General features: G+C 41.5%; 1 protein-coding gene across 1 annotated transcript in view; it reads left to right on the forward strand.

The window, feature by feature from the left end:
- Positions 1–14,975, forward strand: part of LOC308062324 (putative acyl-CoA dehydrogenase 6) — a 92,060-nt gene that overhangs the window by 66,384 nt on the left and 10,701 nt on the right. Inside the window, exons 5-6 of the mRNA XM_080383645.1 lie at positions 3,485–3,652; positions 10,017–10,190. Of these exons, the coding sequence (XP_080239771.1) occupies positions 3,485–3,652; positions 10,017–10,190 (342 nt within the window). The remainder of the gene's footprint in view (positions 1–3,484; positions 3,653–10,016; positions 10,191–14,975) is intronic.

The following is a 14,975-nucleotide window of genomic DNA, read 5'->3' on the forward strand; positions in this document are numbered from 1 at the left end:
TAACCCTGTTCACATCTACCTCTTCAACATAGATATCTTGGCCCATTTTGTCTCAGTGGAATCCAGTCCTTCTGCTTTTCTGGGTTTAGGTCATCTTTTTTTGAGCATGAAAAACCAAAATTGCACACGGTGTCTATAATGGCACAAATGCTTCTCCAAGCCTAATAGAAATACTACCCTCTGATATGCGCAGTGTACACAACAGTTTGCTGGCTAGTGAATCTTGTGATTAACTATGCTGCTGAAACATCGTAAGACACCAAGCGATCATTTGTATTACCTTGTGCCTAACTGCTTGTACTTCCCGTGTTGAATTTGAAAACTCAAGAACAGTCCTCTCTTGCTGGGCGATACCTTGGTTGTCTGTGTTGGTGATGTCTCCCAAGTTTGTGTCACCAGCAAGTTTTATTAGTGTATTCCTATTCTTCTTTTAAAGATTGTTAATGGCTTTGTCCAAAGGCTGATATCCAGGTAGTAGCTTCCTGACATCTGCACATCAGCACTTCCTCTTTTAATGCAAACTGATGCAACTTCCCTTTCGCCAAGTTCCTTACCTACATTCCCACTTTTGTCCTAATTCTTATCTTTTCAAAATTTTAACTCATAGTTACCTTGTAGCATCAATTTTAGTTTGCTTGGGTCCAACAGTGTTCTGCTTTTCTCTAGAAAATCCATTTTTGTAATAAACAAATGAGGTTGGTTTTAAATAAGGTGCCACTGGTAAATTGAATTGTTTTTTCTTTCCAAATGTGTTCTGAGGCTGTGCAGATTGCCAAAACAAACAACTTCTGTTTTCACTAGTTTTGATTTCTGGACACTCCTTCCTGTAGATGTCTTGCTTTGTCAGCTATATCGTGAATCTCTTTATAATCTCATGTGAAATATTTCCTTATTTTTGAGTCATCCTCTGTATGCCTCATGTTTTTTCTCATTCACTTCTCATTTCTGTGGCTGAAACATTTTTTGTTTGCTGCCTCAGTCTTCTTCAGTTTTGTTGGTTTTCATCCACAAGGTTTAACTTGGTTTGACCTGTGGCAGTTCTTACCTTCTGACCTCCAACTGTAGCTTACTTTGATGATTAATCTCTTTCCTTTCCTGTAGGCTATCTCCTGTTATTTGAAGTGATTATTCATTCAGTTAGACTTGAAGCTATTTCTTGCAAGTTTTCGGGTTTTTTTCCTGTGCTGATGATGTAAATTCTAGATATGTGCTCTTCAGTTTTTACTTTAAGGATATGCATTGCCTATCCTAGATTGTAATGGTGACCTTAAAAGTTGAAGCCAACCTTGCCTTTCCTCAAATCTCTTAAGATGCATGGCTGGATTCAAGAGCACAGTGTACAAGAAAACTTGAGACTCAAGTATGTTGTGATTGGAGTGGTGAAGTGACCAGCCCTGTTGCTTATAGGGCACTAGCTGTATCCTTCTGATGGTGACTTGTGGCCTTTCCTAGAAGGGGCCCTCACAGCATGCTCTGCAACTTGTTGAGTTATAGGCACTACAGGGCCAGTGGTGTGGACCCGCCAAAAATGGGTTATGGAGCAACCAATGAAGTAGCCTTTTCCTAGAGCTATGCTCTATCAGGGAGAAAATTGCAGTCAAATATTCCAAATTATTGTCATAGCCATATCCCTGAGGCTTAAGTAAATTGTTAAGTAGGTTTTCTAAGCCTTCTGTATTTTAGCCGTTAAACTTATTTATTGATTTGATAATCTTTCTTCTTATTAGAGTTAAAGAGAATCAACTCTTCATAAGCTGATTTCAGTTGTTTCTCAAGCATTTGAAGCAAACTGTCAGCTATCACATCTGGGAGCACTAGAACATTCCCATTAGCGAGGCATTTGTTCTTCAGTCTGTGTTTGGGTGGTTAGTCCCCTGTGACGCCATGCTTGGAAGAACTGTTTACATTTGTGGTAAAAACCCAGTGCTCATTGTTCCTCTGCAGACCTTCCATGAGACCTCTATCTAATCTCTCCAGTAGCTGTTCTACAACAAAGGGATGTGTGATGTAAATCACCATGTATGCTCCATCCTTTTCGTACTGCTTCAGTACAGTCTTGTATTTCTTATTTTGGCTCCTGTGTGTCCTTCATTTATTATTTAATCTCCATGTATATGATTGTTCAGTGTCTGTGTGCGTGTATTACGAGCATCAGTACTTTAGATTTCTTTGGTTTGTTTGCCTTCATTATTAGAGAGAATATCATGCCAGGTCCCTTGGACAGATTTGACATAGTCTTTTCATTGACTGAATAGCTATATATCCACATTAGTACTATCTCTTTCCTTTGGTGTTCATCATTAGCTGCTTGTAAATTCCTTTAGCCATAACTTTATCTGATATTCCCCTGTCTTATACTTAGATAATTTTCTCCCATCATTTTTCCCCAGTTCCTGCATTAACAAGGCTTCTTTTCAGCCATGCTGACCTCAGTCCCGTTTTACCTTGTAAATGAAGATCAGATTCTTGATTTTTGCTTTGGTTTATGTTTAGAGCTTTGGGAAGAAGGTTCATGCGCAGACTGGGGTGGGTGTGTATGAAGGTATAACCAGCTGACTTCAATGTGCCTGCCCGCTCCACCTGCTGTCTGATGCCTACCCACCAAGTTACCGCTTCCCTCAGTAGGTGGGCTCTTACGGACTTTATAGTCTCATTAGATTTCCAGGTGCTATTAGGGGTGTGGTACCATCCCCTACTTATAGCTAGCTATCTGTTGGAGAGCCTTCCTCGGTTGGGGTTTTTAATTGAAGAATTGCGGGGGAAAGAAGCCAGCCCTTTGGAAATTCTGTTGGATTGTAAAAAATAACTAATGATTCACTCCGGCTGTCTGTGCAGCTAGGGCTTGCAGTGTGATGTGAACGCTCATGGATGAAAATATGATTTTTATTTTTTTTTTTTTGCCAGGGGGTATAAATGCCTTGTGTTTAGAACTCCATGCACAGACATTCTTAGCACTTAGACTTGGCCTTTTGAAAGTTTCCTGGCTTCGAAATTTTTATGCCTTTCTGATGAAGAACATGCAGGAAGTGCGTGTATATATATATATATATATATAACTTTATGCATACACAGATATTGAGGCTTAAGTTTGAGTCAGGACTCTGGAATTAATGGCCTCCTCGGTGGCTAACGTGCACAGTATCAGAGATGTAATACAGATGACCTCAGACTGAAATGTTTCTGGCCCAAGTTTTTGACAACCAGATTTACGTAGGGAATGTTTTCTGCTTTCATCCACTGGGATGAAGACTCCACCTAAAGGAGCATGAGAGAAGTGGTCCGGTTTCACCACTTGCCTTCCAAGAGCTGTCCAGACACTGCTTTGTGCAGCGCTGAAGGGCTGGAGGACGTGGGGGGCGTACGCAGGGAGACCCAAATATTAGTTGTCTGTCTGAGAGCAAGGGAACGACTCTGCCGGTCATTCCGGGACCGGTTTATCCCTCCTTCACAAGAATAACCCTTAATTTCCTGTGTTTTGAAATAGGTATCAAGACGAAAGCTGTGAGAAAAGGCGATGAATATGTCATAAATGGTGGTAAGATGTGGACTACGTCTGGGTGCCAAGCAGACTGGATGTGCCTGCTGGCAAACACCAGTGAAGGACCTCCTCATCGAAATAAATCTCTCATATGTCTGCCAATGAATCTACCTGGTAATATCACAGAACTCTTTTCTCTTCTAATGTGGTTTTATCAGTGGTTTTGTGGATGTCCAGAACGAAAAGGAAAGATGTTTGACAGAAAGGACTGCACCCATAAATGCTCTTCTAAGTTAGGTGTTTCACTGTCGTACAAAGTTGGTTCTGAAATGGATTTGCACACTTCCACAAAACAAGTAGGGGACAACAGGAAATGAGAAGGAAGTTAAATATTTTGCAGACTTTGGCTTCTGACTTCCCAAATCATTTTACATGGAGAGTCCTTCGTGCCAAAAATAGGTTTATAAAAGTTGTTGAGATACATTTGCATGGGAGTATTTCGTAACATTCTGTGAGACTGAATAGACAAGTCAATGCCAAGGACAAAATTAATGCCTCAAAGAAATCATTAAAAATATAGCAAACTTTGTTGGTTTTTTTTTGAAAGTTATAACATCCAGTGTCTTTTAGTTTTGGAGAAGTTCCACAAAACTTTTATCTTGGTTTTCTGTCACTAAAAAGCATGAAGATGCAAACAGTCTGCAAAATAAATAACACAGTACTCTATTTACATAGATCTTTTCTACATATGAACTGCATGTGAAAAGTTCTGAAATTACCTTTAAAAAAAAGCATTAAACTCTTTCCTGTTTTGTGTGAGGACTGGTGAACAGAAAATATATAGTTTTTTCAACAACTGGAGAAGTATTTTTAAGCTTGCTGTCTTATTTCTTAAAAAATACTGAAAGTGATTCTCAAACGTGAAAATGAAAGGATAAAGAGTTTAGATATTTAAAACTTGGGAAACACCTCCCGAAACAATCTTATCCCACATGCCTCCCCGGAGCCCATGGGCAGTATCTGACTCAGTTAGGGTGAGGTGACTTACCAGCTGCATTGAGTACTAGAGGGATGCAATGCTGCGCTGTGATTGTGTTGTGTGGCTGGGCCTGACCTTCCTCTGATAGCTGTCCTCCGCCACCCAGCCTGGTGGGCTTGCTGAAGAGAAGTGCAGGCACACCCAGGGGGCTTCGTGGCTGTGCTCTGCAAAGGGATCTTTTTTCTAGGGCGCTACTATCGTTATCAGTTTAAATTACAAAAATAGTGAGTTAAATGTGGGCTGGAGTGAAAGCTTCAAAGATCTTGGAAGTAGGGGTTTGTTTTTGAAGAAGACTAGTAATTTGTGTGAAGATGCTGAAGAAGTACATCCTGACATAAGCGTGCAAGTTTCAGTGGTGCAGTCTACTGGATGTCCGTTCCTGAGCAGTCTGCAGTTCTTGCAGCAACAATAATGTGCTGTCTGCAAAAAGGACACCCTTCAGGGAGGATGCAGTCAAGCTTATGTCGGCAGGGACCGTTTGCAGTTCTAACACCTGTTCAAAAGTTTTTAAACCTGTTTTGGTTTTCACTCGTTTAAATATTTGAGAATATGTGTAATATATTAATTTAATATATAATATATACTACATTTTATAACATTTTAAATAGACAATTATTTAATGGATAATAGTGTGTATAAATGTATTTCTATAGTAATATAAAATATTAGAATCTATGGGGTTTTTTTAATTTAATTCAGAGTATTTTACATACAAAATATATGTCATTATCAGCATTTCGCATGTAGGGACCACCACCATGGCAGTGAAGTGAATGTCTGTCTGCTCATTTAATGGATCAGACTGAGAACAAAACCGAGGTCTCCAGTGTTGCAAAAGAGGGTGATGAGAGCTACTTAAGGGAATGTCTTCGAAGTGAATTTCAGTGTGGAGTAACTCAAGCAAGTGAGTTGCCTTGGGAATTAAGCAAGTGCTGAGTGGGTTGTGAATTTCTGCAACCACTGCTTATGCAAGACAGGCTTTGAATGGGCGCTCACAGTTGATGGACCTGAGCTGCCTCACTAGTTGTTAACTTTGTCCTTATTGATAAGTGACAAGTGAACATGTAACTCAGAGCCAGAATCTCCCTGAATTTCCAGGTAAACTCACTTATCAGCCATCTGCATGAAGTTCTCCTTGTGATTTTTTTATTAAAGGGTCAGAGTGCAAATGTGATACTGCTCCTCTGAAATCAGTTGTTCAAAAACAACAAAGTGGCCAACCTACTGTTAGAGGCAGATAAAATATACAGAAATGGACTTGTAGGTTTTCAGCTGCTTTGCTTATTCCAAAAAGACACATGAGCCATAGCTTTGAGGGGGAGTGTTTTTAGGTCATGCAGCCTATACACAGAACTTCTTTACCTGCGGTAAAGAGTAGAAAAATTGCCTGAGTCGCCTGAAGGTGATCTGCATCAGTGCAGAAGTCTTCCTAGAAACAAAAAAATTGCACTTCTCAAAGTGTATATGCTTTGTACATGCTTTCATTCTTCTCTGTGTTACAGATATTGACCTCCAAAAAGATCACTGTACCAAGACTGGTGACCTTTTAAAGTAAAGCATTAAGACAGTTGAGTCTGTTTAGTGGGTGGGTCACATCAGAAGTGAGATTTTTCAGGAAAACAAAGAGGAAAAATATGAAAAAGGCTTCCATTTGACACAGATGTGAGAAGGAAGCTCCAGCTGTTTTGATACATCCTAAGGATGTCTGTGGGGCCCAGATTGTGCTCCTTTGAGGGCAGCAAACCAAGACTGTACAGGATGTGTCTGGAGGACATCAATGAATGATGCAGTATCAAGCGGCTGTAGATGTATGTGTGTCAAAGCTCAAGAACGAGTGCAATGGAGATGAGTGTGTTATGTCTGACTAACTGCTGCAGTCACCAGCCTGTAACACAGGGTAAGGAAGGGATCCATGGCGCAGCAGTAACTCATTCCTTCCTAGCAGCTGGAAGGACACGGGAGACTATGTTTGCTTTTTTTTGCAAAAATCTTGTTTCATACTTGTATAATGTGGTGATAAAAAAAAAAAGTTTGAAGTCTGAAAGCATATTATTAACTTCAACTAGTAGTTTATTGGAGAAATGAAGTAGGATTTGCTTCTTTAATTTTAGGTGTGTACAGTATTCTGGGGTGAAGCAAATCATGGTCTAGATTTGACAGACACTGCTGAATACATTTCTCATCAAGGAAATTCATGTAACAGCAGTGTGGATTCACAGTAGATATCCACATTAGGTGAATACTCCTCATACCAATGATGTCTTTTCAAAAAAAAAAAAGCTGAATTTCTCATACAATGAAAGAGAATCTAACAAGTCATAAAGCGTCTGTGTGTCAGATGTATAGACAAATGGCTGGCAGTCCTAATCTGGTAATTATTTGTGCACTGCTTTGTCTTCTGAGTCCTTAGATAGCTCTAGGGTAGGTTGCAAGGGGGAGATCACAAAGTGGGGAGCATCCAGGAAAGGGGAAATAGCATGTTTCTCAGGCTGTAATTTAAAATCTGCCTGTTTCCATTTGTAATGGCACTAAATGGTGTCAGGAGAGACCCGCTGCCTTTCTCTCAAGACAGAATATAGGAAACAAAAGAGATTGTCAGAAGGCTGGAGTAGTGGGAGAAAATGAAAAATCAAAGACCCCTGGGAAAAACTGCCCAGGAGGAGATACAGCAATCCATCTCAGTGATACTTATGCTAGTAGCACAAATGGTTCTGCTAGAGTGATTTTAGTAAGTCAGGCACTTAGCCTTGCTAGATTAAGGTTTGTGTGTTATTGCTTGTGATTTATTTAATACAGACAAACTCCAGCAGTTATCTGGGCAAGTCATTAGTGCTGCTGGTAATTTTTTGTATGTAAGTGTGTGTGTGTGTGTGTGTATGGATATATATAGTATCTAGTATATAAAGAGTATATAGAAGTATATATAGTATATAGTATGTGTGTATATATATTATATAGAATTAAGATAATTAAACTAAGTAAAGGAAGGTTTTGATGCCCATATTGTAACCAAAGAGATGATAATGTATTGTCTTCAAAAAAGAGAAAATATAAAGAATGCGCTAGCAACAGAGGGGGAACTACATGAGGCTGACGCAGTCTGGGCCTCCTTCTGAATGAGAAGCATGAATTAATCTAAGAGCAAGTGAAACTCTTAAGGCACAACAGAGGGGATGCTGCTGGATTCAGGAAACTTGAGCACACAGCCCAGTCTGGAAGAAGTATAGGTAAAAATCATTAACACATCTAGCTCCTCTAATCAAAGATGTAAGAGCTTTCTTCAATAGCTGTTGTATGTGGATCTGGGGAAGTGCAGGATTGATTTAGCAATATAAAGAACTGGCAGCAGTTGTACTTTTTCCAGCAGAGTCCTTAGTAAACCACCCACTAACAGGAGCAGTAAGTGCATCTTCATGTGGGTGAGGAGCAGTGATTGTGTAAAACCAGCTGGAAGCAGACCAAAGGCATGATCTCTGAGGCTGTCAAAGAAACCAAGCAGTAATATTCCAAAAGGAAAAGATGTTCCAGAAATCATTTGGGCCTCTAAATGGTTCAGTGTGTGTGTGTTTAGCTCTGATTTTAATACAGAAACAAGCCACAAATGCTTTGTTGGCATTGACTGGGTGCAAATTGCTGGATAATTTTCAATCCAAGAATCAAAATTTTTTATACAGCTGTCCTGATTTTCTTCCTGTGTTGAACATGTATCAAAGCAAGTATTCCTAACACATAATCTGTTTATAGATTGGCTGGTGGAGAAAAATCTGGAGTGGAAGGTGTTCTGTAAGTCTATGTGGACCTTATTCTAAGAGCAGTCTTGGCATTTGGAAATAGCATCAGTATTTCATCTCTGCGGAGAAATGAAACTTTCCATAACCTTATTCAGTGCAGCCAGAGAGAGGGGAATGACTGCCAGCTGCTTCTGCGTGCAAAACCAAAGTAATTTTCATATGGTTGAAGCCCTCCTGTCAGTAGAAGTTGAGATGCCTATATTGGTTCAGAAAGATGTATTCACTGAAAGCCATGAAGGATATGGTCCCCAAAGAGGGACCATGACAGCCTGTGCAGTGACCAGCTCCTACTGAGCCACTTTAGAGAGTAGTAGAGAACTGAAAAGAAAAAAAAAAAAAGAATAAAGAGGAAAATATTTCTCAAATGCCTCCTCTTCACAAAACTGGTTAGAATACTATGTATGTTGTATGTAGTGAAATGTTTGGTTTTCTGCAAGGACCTATATGCTGATTTGGAACACTGTTTTTCTACAAATGTTGCCCTGGCAGATGGAATCAGTACGTTTGCCACAAATCCTCATATCTGATTGCTGGCCTCAATTTACCTCTGAAACATTCTTGCCTTCTATCCCGAATACTCGCATCAGTCCTGCAGCAACAAGGAGGTAAAAACTGAAGACAAGAGAATTGCCACAAAACGTATCAGTGGATGTCTGTTAAACTCCCGCGGCGCGGTGGTGAGCCATGCTTGCATCTGCACAAGAGCAAGAACTTGTAGCTAGCAAAAAATGAACAGCAGGAAGGAGTCCTGCCTGGTGTGACAAGGCAGCTGAAGACTTACGTGGCCAAACCTGAAGGAACTGGGCTCATCTCCAACAAACCACCGGACACGGGCTCAGTCGGTGCTGTGCAGGGCGATCTGTGGGGAGGCAAACCCTCTTCACACGCACGTCCGTGACAACTCAGAGGAATGAACTGTGATCATTATGAACCCTTCTATGACTACTTAGATGAACTAAGCAGTATTTTGTAGGCCATCGTAAAATACATAGTTTTAACAAAATTTGGAGTTGATATGGAATTTTTGAATGCTTGTAGCAGTTATGAATTTGAGTCTGAATTTTTATTGTTAGGAAAAAACAGTGTGGCATGATTATAAATTTTTCTTCTACAGGTACCAGAAAAAGTCAGGATAGGCTAGAAAGGGAAGAATAAGTGTGGAAGAGAGGGAAGGAAAAGGATTTCCAGGAAGAGAAATTCTCTAGTTACAGCTTACAACATAGCTCTGTTTTTGTCATTTTAAAATATTTTTCTACTGTTTCACAGCAATGCAGGCACTCAGCAAATACCGTTAAATTGAATCCCAGCATTTTATTGTAGTGCACTAAAAATCAAATATAAGCAAATACTGCATTGTTTCAAGAAGTCTGTGAAGTAAGATTATTACTACTAGTAAACAATTATTATTCAAGACGTAAGAAAAGTGGACCCCTTACAACTGCAGTTTCTGATTTGCTAGTTAAATGTTAAATGGAAAAACTCTTCAAAATAGGATGTGGACCATTTTACTCTTAAATTCCAGAATACTGTTAAGTTTTTCCTGAAGGTGGTTTTCACTGTAGCCTTGGCACATACCTTCACATCTGCAAACTTCACTTTCTTAAAATGATGTACTTGTATGTAGTGCTTCTATTTCTTTTGTGGCCTTCCTAAAAGTACAGAGTGTTTCTATTTTTTGTGGTGTTCCTAATACCCCTTTTTTCTTCAGGCATTCACATTGCTAAAAAGATAGACAAACTGGGCATGAGGTCATCGGACACAGCTCAGATCTTTTTTGAAGACGTGAGGGTCCCCAGCAAAAACCTCATCGGTGAGGAAGGAAAGGGTTTTACATATCAGATGTTGCAGTTCCAAGAAGAGCGGCTGTGGGGAGTAGCCACTGGTAAGTCATCGTTTGCGCTTCTGGGGCTGGGCAGGGACATGGGGGTCACCCTTCGCATGACTAATGGCACTTTCCTTTTATTGTGAATTGGAGTGACCTCTTATGATCTGTTTTTGAAATCTGTCATAGCCTGGATACAGACCATGTTCCCTTTCTGTAGAAAAGCTCAACACAGAAAAATTTTTGTGACATATCAGCAAGGATGGTTTCGCCTTGTTTCTTTTTCTTGGTGCTTTTCTGCTGATAAGAAAACATGGCATCGTGTTATGTCTGCTACAAATATAGTACAAAGATTGTTAAAATACTGGCATGAAATAGAAGGGTGGTGATTTATCCTTTAGTACAGTAAGCTATGATGTTTATCCTGGATTTTAGAAAATTCTTAGTGGCTGTGTAAAGAAGTGGCTCTTACAGCATGTAAAAGAGCTTTGTTTTACGGATCTGTTTTACCTCCCTATGCTTTGGACATAGGTGGTACAGCACCAGTTTCCTTTCCCTGAAGTTAAGCTGTCACAGAGTTCTTGTTACTCAGGCCTCAGGCCATACCTGAATCCGCATATTTGAGTTATATGGATTCTGGATATTCCAGGTAACAGACCTAAGTCTGGATTGTCCATTTTCAGCCTCCCAACCTTCCACACCCACCCCCCCCACCCCCCACCCCCCGTGTTTGCTTCTTCAACTTAAATACAATGGTTCACTGTAAGAAGGTTGGTCCTCTTTAAATTTCATGGTCATGTAAATAATCCCAATATATTCATGCTCCTGCGCATATCCTGTCTGTTACTGGCTGTGTGTGGCTGGGGAGTCGGGAATTCTAAGAAGTGATTTTCTGATTCAGTGACCAAATAAAAAATTACTCCCTGTTGTGGGCTGATCCCAGACCAAATATTTTAGAGTTCAAATGCTTTAAAAAACCTTTAGTTTGGGCCAAAATTCTTAGTTCAGCCTGAGATAAATTGTAAATGTGAGAGTAGTTTTAGCAAAGAACAGGAGGTTAGACTCCCAAGGGATGCCGCTGCAGACTCAGGCAAGGAAGAGACATGGTCCTGCTGCTGGTCCTGCTTTAATCAAGGCATGCACAGACTGCAAGGATGTGCATTATGCATTTTTATGCTCAGTCTGAAGTCTAAGTTAAACAAAACAATCAGAAACTCTGGGTTGCAGTGGTGCTCCCCAGGCAGCAGAGTAGCTCACGGCATTACTCATGCCCCAGGCAAAAGTGACGCGCACTGACAGCATCCAAACACAAAGCCTGGCAGGTTTGATCACTCCTGTTAAAACCACTGAGAGTTTGGTACTGTCCAGCCTTGCACAACTGCCCAGCAGTCACCATGCCCTGCCAGGAAGCGGGACACCAGGTTTCAATTCTTCTTTTTGCCCAGAACAACACAGCAGGAGCAGGCAAACCCTCACCCTGGATGAGCAGTCTGGGAAGGGCATCTTTGCTCCGCCCGCCATGGCCAGGCAGGAGCCATCAGGGAGGAAGAGCCTTGGAGCTGCCTTCTGCCGCATGGTGACCAGTGTATTATATCTCGCTGGGCCCCCTGGTTTATAGCCATTCTGATATAAAATGTATAAAATCACTGGGAACAGGGACGAGACCCATGGTTTGAGCCAAGTTGCAAACTCTGGAGGTAACCAGTTGTAAACAAGAAAAAAGAGTAACCAGTACTCAGAAGGCAGCCAGGTACTTGATGGCTGCGGTTTGTTACACCGTGACATCTTGCTGTTAACTGCCAGTCCTGCAAATGGTTTTACATATGTTCAACCACAAGTGCTTTGCTGAAGCCTCAGGTGTGCAAAACTATGCACATGCCTTCAGCAGTTTGTGCGTGTGTAATCCTAGTGCTCACTTGTGGCCCTCAGAAGGACGTTTCTGTTCCTTCCCAGTTCATGACTATTTGCGTGACATTGAAAATTGCCTGCTCTAGGGCCCAGTCCTGGCACCCTTGCTTTCACTGCTTCCTAAAACTTGGAAGAGCCAGTTGACTGCCATTCTTTTCTTTCTCTCCTTTTTGGGCATTGTTTTGTTGTGTTGTGTTTGGGGCTTTTTGTTTTGTTTTCTGTTTTTCTGTATTATTAGTATCAAGCAAGTATTGTGCTCCAGCCTTCTCTTTGTTTATTAATTATCTTCTTTGTGGCCAGATTTCAGAATTTGTGGGGAGTTTCCTTCCTTCTTCACCTTTTTTTTCTCTCTCTCCCCCCCTTTAAATGGAAATTTAAGTCAAACAGATTTAAAATATAAATAGAAAACTAGTTTCCTAGAATTGCAAAATTTGGTCACAGGTGTGGTCTTCTGAGTGAAACATTATCGAAGTTGCTGTGTTTCTTGCTTCATTCAAAGAGAAGAGTTGCCAGGTATCTCTCCCATGTTATGACACTTGGTAAACACCATCCATTTGTGGACCTGGTGCATGGATCACAGGAAAAGTATGTTGCTGTGGCAAGAAAGCAAACAGGTTTTTTGTTAATTGCTTCACTTGGAGGCAAAGACGGAGTTCAGTGTGTGTGAGAGAGCAGAATGGCACTTTTGTAATGACTTCTATCTGCTTCTGTACTCTCAGTTTTATGAGCACCATTGAGTCATGGCCAGTAAGTGGCATGACGGATCCTTTTGCATGGGCAATGCACGTCTTTATGAAAGAGACAGATTGTTCAGCTTGGAACTCACTGTACATCTCACTAGAGGGTGATCAGCCACAACCTAAGAAAAATATATTAATTTCCTTTTGTTTGGAGAAGAGATGCAGCAAGGCAAAGTGTGTTTACAGTGAGCAGAAGTTTCAAATGGAAAAATATAAATCAGATGAAGATACAAGGAAAAAAATATTCTGCATCTGGCAACTTCACGTGCTTTCACAATTCTCAGCTGCATCCTTAGGCTGCCCTAGAGTGACATTTCCTGCACGTGCTGTCTGTTGAAACCCATGGGGCCAAGGTTGTCTGAGGATGTGGAGAACATTATATGAAAAAAGAGAAAAGAAATATATGGGGGGTGGGTGGGGAATGTTCAGAGAAAAAATAGTTTCACTGTTGATGGAGTTTCTCTGTACTTGTATGACTGGCAAAGTATTGTGTGCTGTTTTGTTGTACAGGGCTGTCAGCAGCCATGGTATTCACGACAGCATTTCATTGCTGTTTATTGCACAGCTAAGCTTTGCCATGTTAGAGCTATGCTCGTAGCTCTCTGTAGTCATGGCATCACAGAATGGTTTGGGTTGGAAGGCACCTTTAAAGATCATGACATCCAATCCCCCTGCCATGGGCAGGGACATCTTTCCCTAGACCGAGTTGCTCAAAGCTCCATCCAACCTGACCTTGAACACTGCCAATGATGGAGCATGCACAACTTGTGTGGGCAACGCCTCAGCACCCTCATAAAGAATTTCTTAGATTTTCTTAGAATCATAGAATGGTTTGGGTTGGAAGTGACTTTAAAGATCATCTAGTTCCAACCCCAACATTCTTCCTTATGTTCAATCTAAATCTACCCTCTTTCAGTTTAAAACTGGTGCCTCTTGTCCTGTCACTACAGGCTGTGGTAAAAGTCTCCCTCCATCTTTCTTACAAGTGCCCTTTATATATTGAAAGGCTACAACAAAGATTCCCCAGAGCTTTCTCTTCTGCAGGCTGAACCACCCCAACTCTCTCAGCCTTTCCTCACAGGAGAGGCATTAGAGCCCTCTGGCCATTTTTGTGGTCCTCCTCTGGACGTGCTTTAACGGGTCCATGTCTTTTTTGTACTGTGGGCTCCAGAACTGGATGCCATGCTGCATGCAGGTGGGGCCTCACAAGAGCAGAGTATGGGGGCCGGAATCACCTCCCTCGACCTGCTGGCCATGCTGCTTTTGATGCTACCCAGGACTGTCCTTAGAAGATTTCCTCTGTTTATTTCCGTGTGCAGGTGGCAGTCCCAGGAATAAGCAGAAGGGCAGTGATGGCAGTTAGGGAAACAGGAGGATGGATCAATCAGCTGGTGTGGGAAGGAGGCAGTGAGGTGGACAAGTGAACACTCTGAGAGCACTTTTCCCAGGCCCCCCACTCCAAGCCTTGATGCATGGTGACAGCCTGAGCAGAGATGGTCCAAAACCCCTTCATGATCTTCAGCACTTTTGCAAGCAGGACCTAAATAGGTGTTGGCCTGGTCCCTATCACCCTGTCCTGCCCCTGCCTTGTCTTTGCCGTTTCTCGTCTCTTCTTGCCCTGGTGCTGGTTGCTGGGAACCACGTGAGCCATGCTGGAGTGCCTTGCTCTGACAGACCAGCACAAGACTAATCCCTTGTCATTACCCCTCCAACCTCTGTTCTGCTCTCCTAGAACTGGCATGTACTGTTTAGTTTCCCTGCCAGCAGCTCAGACTTGGCTGTTTGCTTCCCAGGCATCATTTTAGGGGCAAGGGACAAGAGGTGCCTGGACACTTCTTGCTCTTTTAGCATCTTCCAAGCTGGAGACTGTAGACATAGAAGTGAAAAACATGTTAGTGTTATGCATGCTACAGTGTTGTGTTACATAGTCCTTTGGAAGGACAGGGATGTTCCTCTGTACGAGAGATGTCCCTGAAAATCGCGATTTTTTTTCTTCTCCAGAAAACCAGCAGTAGGGTGGCAAGGCAGCATAGTGTAATAGCACAAAAGAAATGAGGACATTATTGTATATGCTTTTTTGAAAAATAAGCATTGAGGCTAGTTGTTTGAGAAAGGAGGGAATAATATTTAAGGAATGAAAAAAGCTGATCACCTTGCAAAATGTGGGGACAGCATGTGAGACATGAAAAGTAGCGCT

The sequence above is a fragment of the Falco punctatus genome, assembly GCF_963210335.1.
Source record: "Falco punctatus genome assembly, chromosome: 4".
NCBI lineage: Eukaryota > Metazoa > Chordata > Aves > Falconiformes > Falconidae > Falco > Falco punctatus.